General features: G+C 47.2%; 1 protein-coding gene across 1 annotated transcript; it reads right to left on the reverse strand.

Moving 5' to 3' along the window:
- Positions 1-15,266: 15,266 nt before the first annotated feature.
- Positions 15,267-20,933, reverse strand: LOC128322670 (uncharacterized). Its single transcript, XM_053244410.1, has 2 exons — positions 19,350-20,933; positions 15,267-18,878 (listed from the first exon to the last, which is right to left on the reverse strand). The coding sequence occupies exons 1-2, from the start codon at positions 20,931-20,933 to the stop codon at positions 15,267-15,269; spliced, it is 5,196 nt and encodes a 1,731-aa protein (XP_053100385.1).
- Positions 20,934-21,325: the final 392 nt, after the last annotated feature.

The following is a 21,325-nucleotide window of genomic DNA, read 5'->3' on the forward strand; positions in this document are numbered from 1 at the left end:
CCATGGTGCTTCTGCTCGTGAACTCTCGTGAGAGCTGCCATGCATGAGATTAGCCACAGGTATGCCTAAGAGAATGAGAGAGAGAGAGAGAGAGAGAGAGAAGACATTTTAGAATTGGACTTTAAAACCTTGGGATTAGTCCTTATGGCACATTCTCACAAGGAGAAATTAATAAGTCTCCCAAGATCACTGCAACTGGCTTTCAGAAGCCATTATGCGCATGGGTGCCATTTGTATATGGCTTTTCCAACCTCATGCACCCTATCAAGATCCTTTAAGGAAAGCAAACCAAACTGATCCAAACTGTGACAGGTGGCTATCCCTGAAACTTTCAGTATACATGTTAAAGTTAGAATAAGTTTGAGGAAATTTCTCAGTGAAGAATGTAGTAAAGTTACAATAGCAAGCAACAGATAGTTCACCTTCCAGTGGGCCACTCCATAGGTTTCATAAGCCATGTACCACCTGGAAAAGCTCAGCTGGACAGGAGCTCTTGTGGCCACATACTTCCCAGGATGATCTTTCATGTCTCATTCCTTATGTTTGACTATTATTAGTCATGATTTGTTTGAGTCACTACCCTAGTGGTGTCACTGTTTTCCTAGTGCACAACTTGTTTCAAGCATAACTTAATCTGTGAACAGGTGACTTTTCAGGCACACAAACTGGCACAAATTGAGTAACATTCTGCAACCATGTTACCATATGACTTCTCATCTTTAGGCTACTTTTCCAGTAGGCTTATGAGATCACCCAGCATTCCAGGTGTGTGTCTGTGCATGTGTCCATCCCCCCCCCCAACACCATCAACTTCGTAATGTCTGGACCAATATGGACCAATTCAGGTACAGCTATAGGGACACATAGGGACACCTCAATGGGCTAGTTTGTGATGATGTCATACACCTCAATTCAAGATGGTGGATACATGAATGTTTGAGGCACAAGTGGGCTAACTTGTGAACCAACTAACCTGTTTGGACCTAGTTGGACCAAATTTGCTACAGCTTTAGGGACACATAGGGACACTTCAGTGGTGCCATTTGTAATGATGTCATCCACCCCAAACCAAGATGGCAGACATGTGATCATTTGAGGTGCAAGAAGGCTAACTTTTGGATTGTCTAATGATTTGAACCAAATTTGGTACGGTTGTAGTGAATGACACAAAGGAACACCTCAACAGCATGGTTTGTAATGATGTCATCCACCCCAAACCAAGATGGCAGACATGTGATCCTTTGAGGTACAAGAAGGCTAACTTTTGGATTGTCTAATGATTTGAACCAAATTTGGTACGGTTGTAGTGAATGACACGAAGGGACACCTCAACAGCATGGTTTGTGATGATGTCATCCACCCCAATTCAAGATGGCAGACACATGAACATTTGAGGTGCAATTGGGCTAACTTGTGATCCACCTACCCATTTGAACAAAATTTGCTACCAACGTAGGTATTCATAGGGATAGCTCAAGGGCATAGTTTGTAATGATGTCAACCACACTGATTCAAGATGGCAGATACATGAATGTTTGAGGTGCAAGTTGGAACCAATTTGGACAAAATTTGGTACAGTTGTAGGGGCACATAGGGACACCTCAGATACATAGTTTGTGATGATGTAATCCACCCCAATTCAAGATGGCAGATGCATGAACATTTGAGGCACAAGTGGGCTAACTAGTGAACTGCCTAACCAATTTGGACCAGATTTAGTCCAATTGTACGCAGTATTCTCTCTAATTTTTTTAGCTGTATGCAGAATGGGTTTTGTTCTGGGCAGAAGTTTCAAGAGAATGTGTGTGCACATGCATTCAGAGTGGATCCTTCCTGATTCAACATGAGTGGGATCTAAAACTGACTGAGTGGACATCAAAAAATGTGTGAGCTCACGCACATGTGCACACCTTAGAGGGAACACTGGTTGTACGGATAGTGAAAGGAAAGTAGACAGATTAGTTCTTACTACAACAACTTGTTTAAATTCTGTTCACTTTCAATAATTCTTCAGCTTCCACAGTATATCCTCTTTGCTTCCAGCATTAGACTAGTCAAAATGATCGGGTAAATGAATGAATGGGTGAGGAAAGAAAGCCAAAACTTATACACCCAAAGAGCCCCTCCTGTTCTTGTACAGACAAGCTACAAAGGTAAATCCTCAGACAACTAAGTTGCCTTTGTCACTCCAGCCATGCATTTTTCATGTCAAGTGGACCATTAAAATCTTAGGGTCAGATCCCCATAGGGTATAAATCTGTCCTTCTCAGCCACATTCAGCAAAGTGTTATAGACGTCACTGAGGATCTCTTGATTAGGCCCCTATTTCCTTATAAGAGGAACTAAACCAAGCAAAGCTGCAGAATACAGCATAGATTCTGACTAGCAGAGCAACAGTGAGCAGCAAAGGAAAATTTCTGTTTGTATGTTATCTGTTTTCAGCAAGAGGAAATCTGCAAATATCCAGCATTGTTAAAAGCTGATCATTGACCACGTGCTCTGTGATTTTTTTTTCCCCTGGGGGAAAAAAAAGCTGACAAAGGTGGTGCATGAATCGGCAGGGGCTTTGCAAGCTGAAAATAAATAAGTGCTGCTTTAATCTTCAGCTGTGGGATGAAGCATTTCATCATGTAATCAAGTTGTGTCATTAAGCTGTAAATGTAGGGGGAAGGTAATAATGGTTTACATGTTTGCCAGCATTTTCATTTTCAGAGAGCTGATTGACAGATCCCTAACAGCAGACACTCAGCTGCTGCAAAAGGCAGAATGTATCATGATCTTCACTGCAGAGATGTGTCTACCAGAGGCTTTTTCTTTTCATTAGAAAATAGAAGATCCAGAAAACTTTGCAAGTAGGATAATTAGAAGATCACACAGTCAAATGATGTGTCAGAAAGCTCACATGACTTGTTCTCCTATGATCTTAATCGGCAGGAGCTGGATTGAACATTGCATGATGGCAAAACTTGGTGTATTGCCACCTAATACAGTTAACTGTTGTTTAGCAGCTCCCATAATGACTCTGCAGCAAACACCCACTCTGAAAGCCAGATGCAGACAGCTTGGTATATTTGTGTAGCCCACATGCTATATTCAGAGGCCAAATTCAGATGTCACATGAAACCAGAGTTAAACAGGGCAGAGGTTGGAACTCCATTATGTCTGAATCTGTGAAACCGTGGTTTTGAGCCTAAAGCAACTTGCGGTTTGCCTCTCCAAACTCCAATTTGAACTTTCAGTTTGCACTAAGCTTCACCACTGAGACCTCTGGTTTGGCCACTGAAATGTTTCATCCAATCTCGGATGCCATCATAACCGTGGTTTCATGCTGATTTTCAAATCTCAATCATAGAGACGGTGGCACTGACTCATCCAGGAACATGGCCACTCCATGGCTGCAGTACTTCTCTGCCACCTTTTCTGAGCAGCAGCTCTGCCCCTCCTGTCCCCTATCCAGCTATGGAGTTTCTAGCAACAGGGACACTGCCACATCCCATCCCAAGCTCATCAGCCTGTTGAGAGCCACAGTCACATGGGGCATCTCCTCTTCCCATTCTGTCCCTTGCTCCCCACACCTGGCATTTAATGATGATCACACTCAGCGCACCCCTTTCAAGATCGTAGCCAATTGTGGCCGCTCTGCTGATGTGCTGGCACTTTCCCCACAGTCTGGCCATGGAGTCTGCAGTGAGTGGCCTTGGCGGCTGAGCAGAAGGGAGGGGCTCCCCTCTCCTGGAACTGGAGGTTGGTAGACTATGGTTGGAAGAGCGTCTGTAGTGCAATATAAAGTTTCAAATTGAAACTGCAGGTTTGCCAACATCCCATTTCATGTTACATATAAATTTGGTCAGATTATGATTCCAGGCTTTCCTTTTTAGCCTACTTTCCAGGAGAGATCCTAGTTATGAGATCCTAGCAAACCGTGTCTCCATGAGTGTGTCCATTTGTGTCCCCCCCATATCAACTCCACAATGCCTGGACCAATGTAAACCAAATTGGGTACAGTTGTAGGGACACATGGGGCCACCTCAACGGCATAGTTTTGATTATTTCATCCACCCTGGTTCAAGATGGTGTGCAAGTACACAAGTGGGCTAACTTGTGAACTGCCTAACCGATTTGAACCAAATTTGCTTCAGCCGTGGGGGCACATAGGGACACCTCAATTGTGTATTTTGTGATGATGTCATCTACCCTGATTCAAGATGGCAGATGTGTAAACGTCTGAGGTACAAATGGGTTAACTTGTGGACTGTCTAACTGATTTGGAACCAGATTTTGTATAGTTGTAGTGAGTGACACATAGAAACAATTCAATGGTGCAGTTTGTAATGTCATCTGCCCCAATCCAAGCTGGCGGATGCATTGTTTGAAACGGAAGAAGGCTAACTTGTGGACTGCCTGATTTGAACCAAATTTGGTACTGCTGTGGTGAGTGACACATAGGGACATCTTAGTGATGTCATTTGTCACGATATCATCCACCTCAATCTAATATGGCAAATGCATGAACATTTTTAGGAGCAAGAGGGCTAACACGTGGACCATCTAACCAATTTGAACCAAATTTGGTACAGTTGTGGTGAATGACACATAGGGGCATCTCACTGGTGTCATTTGTAATTATGTCATCCACCCCAATCCAAGATGGCAGACGTGTGAACATTTGGGGCGCAATTGGGCTAACTTGTGAACTGCCTAGCCAGTTTGAACCAAATTTGCTACAGGGATACATGGGGACGGTTCAATGACATATTTTGTAATGATGTTATCCACCCTGATTCAAGCTGGGAAACATGGTGCAAGTGGGAACCGATTTGGACCAAATTTGGTAGAGTTGTAGGCACATCTCAAAAATCCTCAAGCAGGATTTATACTTAGGGAGTCAAGTTATTAATCTTAAACCAGCTAAGTACTTTGATGTGGTGCTTGTCCCTAAATTTAGACGAGCCCTCACTTTAGCACATTTAAACGTTCTTCCTACAGCAGTATTGGGTGTCAGGTTTAACGGAGTTCCACTATTTTTACAACTTTGCCCATGTGGCAAAGGAGTTATAGAATCCACCTCGCACGTTATTCTTTATTGTGATTTTTATAGGGAACCCCATTTAAGACTTTTATCTCCTATGTTAGACAATTTGCCTGGCCGGTCTGATGAATTTTATTTAAATTATCTTTTAACTAATGAGGACACTGATATTATTTCTGTTATGGCCAGGTTTTGTTATATTATTTGTAAAATACATACTGGTTTATTGTAAATGTTTGCTGGTCAATGATCTATCTATCTATCTATCTATCTATCTATCTATCTATCTATCTATCTATCTATCTATCTATCTAAATTGCATAGTTTGTGATGATGTCATCCACCCCATTTTAAGATGTAAGATGCATAAACATTTGAGGTGCAAGTGGGCTAACTTATGAACTGTCTAATCTATCTGGACCCAATTTAGTCCAGTTGTATGGATAGTGAAAGGAAAGTGGGCAGATCAGTTCTTACTAGAACGTATTTAAGATTTCAGCTCCCAAACTTGCAAAGCAAGTTTTTGAAACAAATGTGAACAAATGTATCCATTAATGTATCATTTTATATTCCTTCTACAAGCAGTGGAAAGTTCAAAGAAGATTTTACAGAGTAAGGGTTTTTTTTTTTGGCAAACACAGAACTTGAAATTTCTGCTATCTGTTTCATTACATTTCATTTTCATAGACAATGAACCCAGTTTGGGTCACTATTATTTCCAACTTTAACAAGGGCTGCATATGCTTGCTAAACAGCAGTGCTCCCTTTCCCCAAATCTACCCTCCCTCACACTCTTAAGATCTCCCCATTACTTATTTCAGCTTATATTAAAAATGGCTACTCTTAGCTATTTTCTATCATGGAGTGAGAGTTCTGTTGAATTTTATGAATGCCACTAATGTTCCAACTCTAGATTGCAGAATATGGAAGCAGGGGGAAGCCAATGAAGATATTGTGTTTACTACTGTGCACAATATTTTATTCATAAATTTATATCCTACCTTTCAACATTATCACTCCTAAGTGAGTGAATGTTTACAATGGTATATTATACTTGCAGGCAAAGCTGTGAGTCATCAATTTCCACCTTCCCATCCTGCCCACTTTCTTCACGTCGATTTTAAACAGTGAGACATGGAACACTAAAGTCAAAATCTGCACATCGAAATTTCTGGTTTTTTTAATATATATAGCTTTTAATTTTCTTTTAATATATGCAATAAAAAAGTCCGGAGAGAAGAATTTGGTGTAGATCCATTGTGCATATTGTGACACCAGTATATCAACGAATGGTATATTAATTTTAAAAAACTAGCTGACCTGGCATAGAGCATCTGCACCCCTAGTTCTCCCTGTCTCTCCCCACATCTTCATTTCAAACCCCCCCACCCACCGCCCCAGTTTATTCTCCCTCAGCCTGGCCGCTGCTTCTCCTTCTCACATGGCGGTCGGTGGCCGGCCGGCCGGCCTGTCCACCACTTCTTCTCCCAGCTGCCAACCTGGCTGCCACTTCTTCTCCCTGCCTGCTTGGCCATTCTCCTGGCCAGCAGTTTCTTTCCGCCCCTCCCTGTCACTAATCGGCAGCTACTTGTGAATTCTCATGAGAGCTGCCACGCATGGGATTAGCAACAGGTATGCCTTTGAGAAATCTGTATAAAGATAATATCATAAAACCAACACCACACTGTAGCAATCGCTTACCCTAAAGAGTGAACTGGAAATGAACCCTGTCCTGACTGACAGGCAGTGACCTCTGGGGATCAGCCACTCAGCACATGGTGACCAGGACCTAGAGGGCCTGGTGGCAGGAAGTGAAGGGGGTCTTTGTTCTCAGAAGGAGCCAGGATGATGATGAGAGAAGATGAGGAGCAGGCTTCGTGAGCACCCCCAATGAAGTCTCGCTGCCTCATGGCAAACAGCCAGCCTGGAGACTTCTCTCATGGAAGGACATCTACAGATCCTTGAGAGACAGGATTGCAGGAATTCTCTCCTGGAGAATTCTCCTGGAGAATTCTCTTGAATTCTCTCCTGGAGTTTGGGGTGAGTTCATGGAGAAATAAAGCCAAGGGGTTTTGGCTTCAGAAAGAGATCCCATGCGGGAATATTTTAATGAAGTCTTAATTTTAATGAAGACAGGCATGCTTGCAAAATGCAAACAGTGCAACAGTGAAATGCAAGACCTGGTTGCCCAAATGAAACAGCATTATTAAGCGTGCGCCTGCCTTCCTTCTAAAAATGAAATAATGAAATGAAATAGTGTTAGCTAGCCTGCATTAGATGATGTACTTTCCTTTTGTGCTTTGCAAATCCTTACACTTGGTCTATTGTGTTTTATTTTGCAACATAACCTTCAAAGAAACTCTAGCCTAAACCATTTCTATCCAACCAGGGGCTGTAGAAGTCTCTGTATCCTGTAAAGGTGTTTTTAAAAGTTCCTTGCAACTGGGGGTGATTTTTGAATTATTCTTGCAGCAGGGTAACCATGATTTTTAAAGCATGCCACTCCAAATACCAGCTGGGGTGTTCTTTGGAAGTAATCTTGTAAAGTACTGAGTATTTCTTTTACCTGAAATTCAAAGCTGAGAGAGCCTTAGACTGAAGCAGTCTGTAGTATTTTGAATAAAGTTTTTCTCTTTTTGTTCTTTATATTTCATCTGCCTCTGAGTGGATTTTTAACTCAGGAAAAAGAGGTTTTACTCTGGTGCAAACACGTCTCAAGTTTGATTGCTCAGCAGCCAAGTTTGCTCTTCATATGTAGGCTGAACGTGGAGGGTTTTCTGTACTTTTCCATAGGTTAAAGAAGGAGAGTTCCCTGGAATTTCACCCACACAACGGAGGGATTGACTCTGTTAAAAAGTGGGTGTGGTGGCAGCGATTACCAAAGGGACAGTTTTAAGTTTTAAGGGAACACCCTTTGTTGAGCAAACATGGAGGAAATGATGCAGCAGTTTTCTTTCCTCCATGTGGGCTTGCTCTGAGACAAAGCCTGGGCATAAATCCACTATTCGTCACACACACAAAAATTAAAACAGCATAACACGAGGCTACAGGGGCTAAAGTGGCAAAGTAGATGACTGGAGTGCATGTGGAGAAAGACTCGACTTGAATCTGACAGATTACAACATAGAGCACATCTAAAGATCTATGCTCAGGCAATACATGCAGCAAAGAGGCAGTTCTTTTCTGCCCGTATTGCCTCTGCGAGTTCACATCCAGCAGAGTTGTTCAGGGTTGTGAGGAGACTAGTATCTGCTCCCCCTCCCTTGAACCAGAATATGGAGTCATCAGTTACCTGCTGTGATGTGTTTAAAGAGTTTTTCACAGATAAAATTTCTTGGATTTGGTCCAACCTAGATGGAGACTCTACAATTAATTTGTTGTCTGAGCTGGAGGTGGCCAACAACTCCTCTTATGTGATTCAACTGGATCGGTTTCAGTTTGTGACTCCTGAGGATGTGAAGAAGCTGTTTGGAGCGGTGAGGCCTACCAATTGTTCTCTTGACCCTTGTCCAACATGGCTTGTTTGATCTAGCAGGGAGGTTGTTGTAGACAGCCTAGTGGAAATAATAAATGCTTCTCTGAGATGTGCTCTATGTTGCAATCCGTCAGATTCAAGTCGAGTCTTTCTCCACTTGCACTCCAGTCGCCTACCTTGCTGCTTCAGCCCCCATAGATCTTCCATATACCAAGGGGCCAAATCTGAAAGCAAGTCAGAGGGGACACTTGGGAGCAATCATGTCTACTGCCCTGGTGAGCAAGTTGTTCACATTCTCAACCAGGGCATCAACAGGATCACTGGCAAAGCCAACACTGAATTCCTCCAAGGCTTCTTGGAATCTTACTAGATCCAATAACCTCTTTGGGCAGACCATTCTAATGGGCCCCTTGCCCCTATGGAGGTGGGAATTGATTGTAAGTCCAATCTTAACAAGATGGTGGTCCATCCATGACAATGGGGAAATCACAGGAGTCCCCACCCATGGAACACCACCCTGATCAGAGTAAAATACCAAATCAAGCGTTTGACCTGCAATATACGTCGGTCCAGAGACCACTTGGGATAGGCCCATAGTCGTCATGGCCACTATGAACTCCTGAGCTACCCCAGAGAGATTGGTCCCAAAATGAACATTGAAGTCCTCCAGCACCAAGAGTCTGGAGGACTCCAATGCATGTTCCGCGACCAAGTCCATGAACTCAGTAAGGGATTACGCTGGGCAGCGTGGTGATCGGTACCCCAACAGAAATTCCAGTCTATCCCTGGTCCCCAAACTCAAGTACACACATTCAATATGGTCTGATACCCTAACAGGGACCCTGGTAAGGGAGATGTTATCCTTATAGACCACAGCAACTCCACCTCCCCACCCACATCCGCTCACCTGCTCCTCTACAGTATATCCTGGAGGGAGAAGCTGGGACCAAACTGGACCACTAACCTCCCCCAACCAAATCTCGGTAATACATACCAGGTTGGCCCCTTCATCCATGATCAAATCATGGATGAGTTCAGATTTATTTTGGACCGACCTGGCATGACAGAGGAACAGGGAGAGGCTATGTGGGTTGTTGGCAGTGCTCCTCGAGGTCAAAGAGCTGACAGGAGAGCCAGAAGGATGTATACTGATCAGTGTTATCAGTATGCTGATGACACCCAAATCTACTTCTCCATGTCAACATCATCGAGAGTGGGCATAACCTCCCTAAATGCCTGTGTGGAGGAGGTAATGGGCTGGATGAGGGATAACAAACTGAGACTGAAACCAGATAAGACGGAGGTACTCATTGTGTGGGGTCAAAACTCAGGAGATGTTTGATCTGCCTGTTCTGGATGGCATCACACTTCCCCAGAAGGAACAGGTACACAGTCCAGGGGTATTTCTAGATTCAAGCCTCTCCCTGGTCTCCCAGGTTGAGGTGGTGGCCAGAAGTGCTTTCTATCAGCTTCAGCTGATACACCAGCTGCATCCGTTTCTTGAGATAAATGACCTCATAATAGTGGTACATATGCTGGTAACTTCCAGACTGGATTACTGTAACACGATCTATGTGGGGCCGCCCTTATGTGTAGTTTAGAAACTACAGCTGGTTCAGAATGCAGCAGCCAGGTAGGTCTCTTGGTCATCTAGGAGAGATTTCATATTACTCCTGTATTGAAAGATCTACACTGGCTGCTGTTAAGTTTCCGGGCAAAATACAAGGTGCTGTTTATCACCTATAAAGCCCTAAATGGCTTGGGCCCTGGGTATTTAAGAGAATGTCTTCTTCATTTTGAACCCAACCACCCATTGAGATAATCAGAAGAGGTCCATCTGCAGAATCCACTGGCTCATTTGGTGACTACCTTGGGACGAACCTTCTCTGCTGCTGCCCCAGAGGTTTGGAACGCGCTCCCTGATGAAATAAGAGCCTCCCCATCTGTGGCAACTTTTAAAAGGTCTTTAAAGATGCACCTATTCACCCAGGTTTGTAATTAAATATTGTTTTAACTGTTTTATCATCATTTTAAAATGTTTTAAAAATTTAAATTGATGTAATATTTTAACTTTTACTATGTCATTTATTTTGTTTTAACTACTGTTTTAACTTTTTTTGGTCATTTATTTTAACTAATGTTTTAGCTTTTTGTTTGCTTGTTGTAAACTGCCCAGAGACGTGAGTTTGCGGTGGTATAGAAGTGTTAAATAAATAATAAATAACAGTATATAACAGCCTTACAACCTTTTCATATCAGGGAATTAGACACATTTATGAAGGACAGTTCTATCAATGGTTACCAGTCTTGATGGATATATGATATCTCCAGAATCAAAGGCACACTGCCTCTGAACAGGAGATGCAGGCAAACAACAGCAGGAATAGGGGTGTGGTCTCATTTCCTGTTTTGTGGGCTTTCCAAAGACCCCTGATGGGCCACTGTGAGAAACAGGATGCTGGACTAGATAGGCCTTAGGCCTGATCTAATGAGGCTCTTCTTCTATTCTCATGGAAAAGACATGAGTGTGCACTAGATGAGCTTTCCAGTGGAGAGAGCATTCCATAAATGGGGTGCCTGAAAAAAGAAGGCTTTCTTTCATTGCCACCAGCTTAAAGGTAAGGCTACCCCTCAAAAGGGCTCAGCACAGCTCTTTTCAGTTTTTCCTCTCACTAGGGATGTGCATGAACATGTTCAGGAGGTGGACAGAATAAATACATGTGTTGGCCACTTCCGGTAGGATGCTGAATGGGGCTGCAAGGAGGTATGCTGAAGCCTCATGGCAGCGATTTTGGGGAGAGCACCAGAGGGGGAAATGCAGCTGGGGAGGTAGGAACACCCTCCCTGCACCTTAAAGAAAATCCACGCCCCTGAACTGGCTTAAACGCTGGACATCCAAACTGGTTTGGCGGTCTGTAAAAGGATTGCCAAACCGGTTCGTGCAGAGCTCTACCTCTCACAAGCTCAGCAAATGCGCTTACACATGAAAATGACCAAATGCCAAGGTAGTAGAGAAGCTGTTTTCCTCATACAACAGCTTGGACCTGGGTAAGAAAGTCAGGTTGCCAGACAACAATGAAGAGCTGTGTTTCCTCTCTACAACCCATCATTTTTGGTTGTGAGAACATTTCTATTTTATTTTCTAATTGTAGGTAGAAGCTTTTCAGCTGAGATGTTGCTACAGTTCACACCCTTCTAAAGATAATATGAGATTGTGCTGTTCTTGCAATGATCACTAGTGTAGGAGGAACTTTTGAATTGTCCAGCATGAGAATTCTACAAGCAAGGTAGAAGGAGCAAGAAATGCTAATCGAGCTAAATATGGAGGCAGGTGGCATCAGCCAGCCCAGGATTTGTATCCTGGGCTCGCTGGGTGGCATCAGCAAGCCCAGGATCTCATTCCCTCCAGCTCCAGAATGAGAGTGGAGGGAAAGCATTCCTCATGCCTCCTGCCTGGCTCACAGATGAGCATTTTCTCTCCTCCTACTGTTGGGGTCAGTTTTCCGGGAAGGCTAAAAGCCCTCCAGCTAGTCTGGTGGGATTTTGGCTCTGGACTCTTATGATTAATCAGCCCAATTCAATAAGAAGCCAGAAAGGAGAATTAAGTATCTTTATTCAGCTGAGTAAAGGGTGTCCATTTCAATGCAAGAGAGAAATGGCACACAGCAGGAACAGTTACAATCAATTTTATACCTTAACAAGCAGTGACAAGCAACAAGCCCCCTCCCTCAGTTCCCCTTTTCTGTAGAATCAATGCTATTGGCTATATTCAAATAAGTTGTCGTTCCAGACATGGTGTCACATATATCAAGAGGTGGCTTCCTGTCTTTCCACTTGCGGTTTCTAAGCTTAAGCATTTCTCAAGTGTTATCTTCCTGTCCTGTCTGGAACTCAGAAATGCTTACAACACCCAAAAAGAGATTTGCTTGCAATTTCTTACTATCATTTATTTCCTAATCAGCTTTTAGCAGTATTACAGAAGCAAAATGGCTACAGTTATGCTAAAGGCAAAACACAGCTTTTTCTAGCCCTCACATTCCTCCCTTTCCATTTTAAGATTCTGAGCTTCTGCTCATGAATCTCCCTACACTGTAGATTCTCTTTCATATTCTGGTTTGAGCAAAAATGGTGCACACTCCTTGGGCACTGTCCGTAAGATCATAGCCCTGGCCGGGGTATCAGGGTCCCTAGGGTTGGCTGTTACCACTAGCATCCCCTCGATAGTGCGAGACACCACTGACCGGATCAGAGGTATCAAGCATGGTAATAGCATTATTCCCCCAAAGGCCAGTACTATGATGAAAAGGACACGTTTCCAATCTCCAAAAATCCCCCCAAACCACCCATCGGTGTCCAGGATTCCTGTCCATTGTTGGACAGGAACATGCGCTAACTTTCTCATTCGAGTTGTTATTTCTTCGATTGCCTTTCCATTGTCATCTATTTGGAGGCAACAGTTTGTTAAATTGAATTTCCCACATACCCCCCCTTCAGTGGCTAGTATATAATCCAAAGCTAAGCGATTTTGATATACTGCTGTTCGAAGCTGAGTATTGGTTTTTGCTAGGAGAGTTAAAGCTAAAGAGGTTTCATTAGTAATAATTTCTAAGACAGCTTGTAAGCGTATAATGCGGTTTAGCATGTATATTGGAGTGCAATAGCCATATGACCCGTCCTGAGCCCAGGTAGCTGGGCCATACACTTGAATGATGCGTTCTGGGGGCCATTCATTATCCTCCCACTGCCCTATTTTAACTGTTCTTTTTGCTCTTCCTAATTCCTGGTAAACGGGCACTCCTAAGCGCTCACCAGTTGGTATGGGCAGCAGGAAAAAACTTGGTTTGATGGTCCCTAATACACAAGCTCCTGACCATTCTCCAGGAAGAACAGCATAGGCAGCTGTTCCGCAAATCCAATATAGGTTATCTGGGGCCCTCCATTCCATGTTGGTATTACATGGGGTCTCCCAGATGTTATATAGGAATCCTTGTGTGTCTTTATTAAAGGGGTTATTGGGTGGCTTGGCTGTCTGGTTGCCAAAGTTCTGATAAGTGGTGGTAGTTCCATTACAGACCCATCCAGATTCACAGGTCAGGGTACCAACAGAGACATTAAACTCCCCCGAATCGAGGCGAATGAAGCATCTGCCTCCTAAGATTGGGCTTTGGAGTATCCACCTCGTCGGTCTCCCTGTGTGGGTCCATGTTAAGTTTGGGGAGCTGCTGATATTTGTAAGATCCAGCTCCCTTGCTTCCCAGGGCCATTGCTCACCCATATTTGTTCCCCCACAGACAAAACAGTTTTTCACCTGGAGATTGGCTGCTACTTTTTCAGCTAAGTCTATAAAAAGGTTCTTTGTAACTGGGGGTATTTCAATTACTGTCCCCATTTCTTTCCAAAATGTGGTATGTACCTGGTGTTGTTTTGTAGGCTCCTTTCCCCTATAGATTTTGATACTCACTTGTCCATATGGGTCGCTACCTGAAGCATCTATTCCCAGACTGTATCTCCATTCGATGTTCCCATCCCCCTCCTTGTTAAAGGATAAGCAAAGTGGGGTACACTTATGCCTGTTGCACTGGGCGGTGGTTGTCCCATGTGACATTTGAAATGCTTTCTGGGGTCCGTCCACCGGTTTTTGGGGGTCGGTGTACCATAAGAACGCCCCCCACCTCCTGGTGTACCTATTTGTATCATAAAAGTAGTAGCGGTTCTGGCGATATGTCCTTTCCCAGCTCAGGCCCCCACATCCCTGCCCCTGCCCAATATCCATGGCCTTACACACATCGAAGCAGACTATCAGCGGCCCCTCCTGACTGTAGGTTGACGCATTTGATGCCAGAAGGGAAAGCCGTTTCCTCGTGCCTGTAGAGTATCCATAAACCCAAACTCGAACCTGTTTTCTTATTCCCTCTGGCGTGTGACATACCGTTTTTCCATTCTCTATGCAGGTTTTATAAGTTATGTTATTTTGGAGGCAAATTTCCCCGGTTTTTCCTTTGCATGTATATGCAGTGTGGTAGACCAAGGTCTGGGATATGTTTCTTCCATTTAGGGTAGTGGTCACGCAGTGAGAGCAGGCAGCCATAGCTGGCTGGGTGGAGGGGGCCTGACGGCGTGACCGCCCCCCGGGAATCCCCACCCTGCACAATCCCATCCACCCCTCAGTGAGGTCCCTCAGGGAATGCACAGGTCTCTCCCCATTTGTCCCACAGTCAACAGCCATGGCTGTGGGGTAAGGGCCTACGTACCCATACCGTGATCCCTGTAGACCTCCATGAAGGGTGAAAACGGCATCCCAGCATGTGCCCGGTGCCCAATGTCGAAAGACAACACACTGTTGGTATAGCTCTTGGGCAAAAAGACTGACCCTCTGGGGAACCCATGGCCAGTGGTCCAACTGATGTCTGTGGACACTCAGCCAGATGTTAGGGTCCACTGAGAGGGTGTGTGTGCACCTTCCAGGGTAGTGACCTGCGTTCCATTTAAACGCTATAGGTGTTTTTACCCTCCCATCCCTATACACCCAGTCCCAATATACTGTCCATCGGCCACTGTTACGGATACACAGGCTGGGGGTCAAAGGGTCGGAGGTAGCGTTCGTTCCCCGGCCCATCCCAAGCATCCCTAAGACCACTAGGACCAAACCACAAATCATCACTGTGTGTGCCGCAAAAGGTGCGGGGGAAACAGCAAACAACAAGGACAACAACAGAAACAGCAAAGAGTACAGCCAACACCTCCCACCACTTGTCCCACAGATCAACACCCATCAACATCAGTTACATCAATGAATTTGCCGTCCCCGATATACACGAAGTCCAGTTGTTCGTCTGGGTCTGCAGGGAGGTCGGTGTGGACAGGAACGGTCCTCCCGGTATGCAAGACTGCCGCCTCCTGACTTCTTGGGGGTGGAGAACTCTGGGTGTGGCGCTGGATCTTTAGGCGTAACGGGCCTAACTGCTCACACGCCCACTCGTCTGCTGGTGCTGGGACTGGCTTCAGGCGGGAGATATGGACCCAGGCTTTCAACCCTTCAACCCTTGCTGCTGTGGGTGTGCTGAGAAGGACCTGCTTTGGCTCTGACCACTTGGGCTCAGTGCAATTGGGATGTAGTTCCTTCACCAGGACCCAATCCCCCGGGTGCACTGTAGTGGGTAGATCTGGGCACACCGGCAAGGCTGCTGAGACCTGGAGAGATAAAGCAGACAGATCCCCTACGAGTTTTCTAAGGTATGCCTGGGTGGTTTCGGGAGGGTCCATCAGCTCCGAGGCAACAAAAGGGCGGCCATACACCAGCTCGAATGGGGACAATCCCAGTCGAGAGGATGGGGCCGCTCGGACCCGGGTCAAGGCCAAGGGTAAGACCTTAGGCCATTTCAGATTAGTTTCCTGACACAGCTTGGCAATATTAATCTTCAGGCTTTGATTCATTCTTTCAACCTTCGCGGAGGACTCTGGGTGATATGCAGAGTGCAGAAACCACGGGATGTCTAACAATTTGCAAACCTCCTGAACCACCTTTGAGGTAAAGTGAGGCCCATTGTCACTCTCGAGGCCCCTTGGGACAGAGAACCTCGGAATTATGGATTCAACCAGGGCCATGACTACCTCCCGGGCTGTTTGGGTGCGGGTTGGAAACACCTCCGGCCACCCGCTGAACAGATCCACAAACACTAGGAGGTTATGTTTGGTTCCCTGTTTTGGCATTTCAGTAAAATCCACCTGCCAGGCCTCCCCAGGGTACCTGGCAGTGCGCAGCCTTCCCCTTGGGACTGGCACCCCTGTTTTAGGGTTGTTCCTTTGGCATATTGGACATGTTTTTGAGGCATTTCGGCATGCCTGCCGCAGCCCCTTGTTGCTGTACCTCTGCTTCAGCCACCTGTAAAGGGTGCGCGCTCCAAGGTGTGTGCTAGTATGCATATTCTTAATGACATGGGGGACTAGGGCACTAGGGAGTTGTATCCGCCCATTCACCACCCACCACCCGTTCACCCATTTCCCGTCTGGGCTTAGGTGGTCCCTTGCATCATAGATTGAAGGCATCTGGGTGGGGGTGACTGGAATTAGGGCTCCCACACATGCTGTCCCCTTCGGTTCCCAAGCTGGGTGTAGTCCTCTGACCTCCTCCCTTTCCATTTGCGCCGCGTGTCGGGCACAGGTGTCAGCCAGGCGATTTCCCCGTGTCACGGGGCCATCATCTGTCTGATGCCCCCTGCAGTGAATCACAGCTATTTCTGAGGGCAGCAGAAGGGCCGAGAAAAGTCTTTCCAGAAGCGGCTTCATTTTTAAGGTTTTTCCATCTGCACCCCTAAAGCCCCTAGCCTTCCATAAGGAAGCATGGGTGTGTGCGGCCAGGAATGAGTATCGGCTGTCAGTGTAGATATTCGCTCGAATTCCCTGGCAGTAGGTGGCAGCAGCGATCAGGGCTTCAAGTTCGGCCACTTGAGCAGAACACTGTGGGGGCAGTCTTTTTAAGATTACTGGGTGTTCCTCAGTGACCACAGCATACCCTGTATACCTTTGTCCGTTGAGGACAAAAGAAGACCCATCTGTCCACAGGGAGAGGTCTGGATCAACAATGGGCTCCATCCTGAGATCAGGACGTATACCCACCGTCTCTGCCAAGACTCTAAGGCAGTCATGGACAGGGGTGACAGCTGGCAAAGGGAGCAGGGTAGCCGGATTGAGGCAGTTAGATTTATGTAAGGACACTGAGTCATTTTCCAAGAGAATAGACACATAGCGAGTAAGTCTGGCTGAGGTCGCCCAGGCCGGTAGTTTTTGATCTAGGAGAGCAGCCACAGAATGAGGGGACTGTACATGTATCGGGCTCCCTGCAGAGATTTTTAAAGCCTCTTCAACCATCGTTGCCGCTGCCGCAATGGCCTGCAAGCAGGCTGGCCACCCCTTGACTGGGCTGTCTAAATTTTTGGAGAAATAGGCTACTGGCATCCTGGCCGGACCCACGGTCTGGGTAAGAACAGCCAGGGCCACTCCTTGTTTCTCGTGTACAAATAGCTCAAAGGGCAAGGTCCGGTCGGGTAATGCCAGGGCTGCTGCAGAGGCTAGAGCAGACCGGATAGCTTCCCACGCCCTTTGGTGGGTGCCCGTCCATTCCCAAGCCATATTTAAGGCTGTCAATTCATACAGAGGCTTTGACAAGACAGAGAACCCGGGGACCCACAGTCGCCCATATCCTGCAATTCCCAGAAAACTACGGAGCTCCTGCACATTTTGGGGAGGATTTAAATCATTCAACGCTTGGATACGGGATGGATGCAGGTACCGAGTACCTTTTTCCAAAACATAACCCAAATACCGGACCTTTTGGGATACCCACTGGATTTTTGACTTGGAAACTTTGTACCCACAGGAACCCAAGTGATTTAATAATGCCACCGATTGTGCGGACGCTTCGTCCGCCGTTTTTGCTGCGACCAAAAGATCATCCACATATTGCAAGATGGTCACTGCGGGTGGCTGGAAATGGCTCAAATCAGCGGACAGAGCCCGCTGAAAGGCGGAAGGCGAGTTAGAGTAACCCTGCGGGATCCTCTTCCAGGAGAACTGGTTTTTATGGGATATGGGACCATCAGGATCTAACCATTCAAATGCAAAGATGGGCTGTGACTCCTGGGCCAAGGGAACACAGAAAAAAGCATCCTTCAGGTCCACTACCACGTACCAAGTTTGATCTCTGGTTAGGGTGGTCAAAATGGTGTGGGGATTGGCTACCATTGGGTGCAGTCGGAGTGTTCGGGCATTTACTTCCCTAAGGTCCTGCACAAACCGCCATGATCCATCCGACTTTGGTACGGGAAGGATGGGTGTACACCATGGGCTGGACACTGGCATCAGCAGATCGGCCTCTAAGAAAGCCTGAATTATAGGCTGGAGTCCAATGCGGGCCTCCCTTTTGAGAGGGTACTGCCGCACGGAAATTGGGCATGCCCCTGGTTTCAGTGGGACTTGATGAGGGGTTGCATATTTGGCCAATCCTGGTGTCCCTGTATACCAGACCTCAGGGTCTACCTCCCTCCACTCCGCGGGCTCGGGACCAAGTGTGGGTTCCAGATAACAGATGTAAGCAGTTTCAGGTGGGAAGGACAAAGAGAGTCCCTCTGGTCGGCAATGGATGTCTGCCCTTAGTTTGCACAAAAGATCTCTTCCCAAAAGATTAAGGGGGCATTTTGGGAGTACCAAAAAGGAATGTTTGACTGATGGGGTTATTGGGACGGGTTGAGTGACTGGCGCTCGGGATGGTTCCCCACCAATGCCCACCACTGGAGTGGTGAAAGTGGTGAGGGCAGGGACTGTGTCCCTGTGTCCAGCCAACACACTATAGGTAGCCCCTGTATCTACCAAAAATTTCTGAGGGCGACCCAAAACACAAAGTTCCACTAGAGGCTCAGGGGTCGCAAACAGGGGAGAGCCTCTGGGACACCCTCAGTCTTCATAAGCTTCTGCTGCCATGAGGGGATAAGGTCCCCTCACGGGTGGCCCCTGTGGCCTGGCACTCCCAGGTTGGGCTTCTCCTCTACGGACTGGGCAGGGGTAACGGTTACCCCCCACCGTGGGGAGGCTTGATTGTTCCCTCCCTCTTCCCTCTCTTGGGAAGAAGGCAGCATCGGCCTCCCTTTTCCGATTGGGGCACTCATTCTTCCAATGGCCTGTCTGGCCACAATAGAAGCACCGGCTTTGGGGCCGGGGTCTGGGGCCCCCACCATTCCTTCTTGGCTGGCCAAAGACTGGCTGCAAGGCCGCTGCCAATAGGGCAGTCTGGGGCTGCAGGGCTGCTGCCAATAGGGCGGCCTGTTTCTGCATCTTCTGGTCCTCCCTTACCTCTTCCACCTCCCCTCTCTGGTGGAACACTTGAAAGGCAGTCTGTATGAGGGTTTCCATGGGTTGGGCGGATGGGGCTGTCAGTTTCTGCAACTTCTTCCGAATGTCTGGGGCTGACTGGCCAATAAAGGCTGTTTTTATAGCCGCTTCATTTCCCGGAGCCTCTGGGTCCAGGTCTGTGAAGCGACGGAAGGCATCCTTCAGACGCACCAGGAATTCCGTGGGGGACTCCTGGGGTCCCTGTATCGCTTCATACACTCTATGGAAGTTAATAGCTTTTGGGACTCCTTTCCGGAGTCCGTCCAAGACGGCAGTTCGCGCTGCCATGATCAAGACATTCCCCAACTCATTGTTAGGGTCGGTTGCAGGCTCTGGTGGGTTAGGGCTGATCAATGCCAGAGGTTCTGGCAAGTTGCCCGCATCATAGCGCCCCTGGGCAACCTGCTCCCCTCTCCAGGCAGCATAGGACGCATGGGCCTCCTTCAGCACCTGGCGGAGTTCATCTTCACTCAGAAGGCCAGTAAGGAGAGTGAAGAGGTCAGGGATGTGGGGCCGGTGGGTGGAAATTATCTGACCCACCAGATCCACATACTTCTGGGGGCTTTCCCGATACGGCGGAAGCCCCTGTCTCCAGTTATGAAGGTCAGAAGTGGAAAAGGGGGTATGGACTAAAACCAGTCTTTGTCCCATAGGCACTGCCCTTAGCGGACACTGCACAGCCCCCAATCTCTGAGGCTGTCTTCCCCTCGTGGTCCTGACTGGTCTCTGAGGAGTGGACCCTGCAGTGTCCCCTGCATCTGAGTCATCACTCTCCTCCTCCTCTGGAGGGGTGATGGCGCCCTGAGGGGACGACCCCGATGTCTCCAGGGAACCGGGAGAGGTCCCTGTCCCCGACAGGGTGGATGCCCCAGATGGGGTGGATGGCTGACCCCTGGAGTCCCAAGTAGGGGACATTCCCATAACCTGTTGGACAAACTGTATGGTCTGCCTGGTGAGGGAACCGGGAGAAAGCATCCCTGACGGTCCCTGTGATGGCTCTCCAGGCCGAACCGCAGGCGGGGCAGTTGGGTAGGGCGGGGGAGGAGAAAGACGATCGTAGGGGTAATCATCCTCCTCCTCAACCTTCCGTATGGAAGGGGCCGGGGGAGTTACTGGAAACACGGAGGCAGCCGCCTCCTGAGGCACTGGTTTCTTCACCACAGGGTGGATCTGGCTCCCCATGGATTTTGTTACAAGGGCTGGGTTTGGAGGGGGCAAGGATCCTGCCTTGCAACCCTCACAAAGATCTGGTCGGGTGCTCAAAGACAAAAACATTTCCATATATGGCCACTCTTTATCTTTAAAGTTTAAACTTAAGTAGATGGAAAGATAGTTAATTCGCACATCTAGAGCGCCCTCGGGTGGCCAGCGAGGTAAATCTTGGCCCAGAAAATACGTGGGCCACACAATTTGGCATAAATTTATCAGCTGGCGCTTTGTAAGTTTTTCAGAGCTCTTAGGTTTGAATTGCTTAAAATGGTCCAGAAGACATTGAAGAGGGGTAGTTTTACTATTCGTTCCCAATTTCCCATTTACTGTTCCCATCGTAACGCTGATCCAACCTAACCAACCTAAAACCTTGATCAGCCCACCCTGCAAGAATAGCCTAACGGGTTTTTACGCCTCTGCCTCCCTTATCTCCACTAACACTGGGCTGGGGTTCTGGGACGTACTCCGTCCCCTCCCCGGGCTTGGTTTCTGGGCACTTCGTTCCCCCCTAAGCGTACCGGCTGTGGTGGACAGGTGGGGTCAGAAACGGGGTCAGGCCTCTCACCCCCCGGTCGAACAGCTATTCCCAGGCCAACCTCCTAAGTATGGACCCTTTTCACATTCACACACACTTGCGCTCGGGCTTTTCCCGACTGGCCTTCTCGCGAAGGGACAGAACTGCGGTACTGGCCCTCCTCTTTCACGCTTCCGTATGGAAATCTCTTGCA

This window comes from Hemicordylus capensis, chromosome 1, assembly GCF_027244095.1.
Source record: "Hemicordylus capensis ecotype Gifberg chromosome 1, rHemCap1.1.pri, whole genome shotgun sequence".
Taxonomy (NCBI): domain Eukaryota; kingdom Metazoa; phylum Chordata; class Lepidosauria; order Squamata; family Cordylidae; genus Hemicordylus; species Hemicordylus capensis.

What these genes read in the sequence shown, in the direction of transcription:
- LOC128322670 (XM_053244410.1), bottom strand. Translation starts at nt 20,933, where the DNA reads ATGGGAACAGTAAATGGGAAATTGGGAACGAATAGTAAAACTACCCCT. An exon ending in AGAGAGGGGAGGTGGAAGAG is followed by an intron (nt 18,879 to 19,349) that starts GTAAGGGAGGAC and finishes GGTCGCCCTCAG; the next exon opens with AAATTTTTGGTAGATACAGG.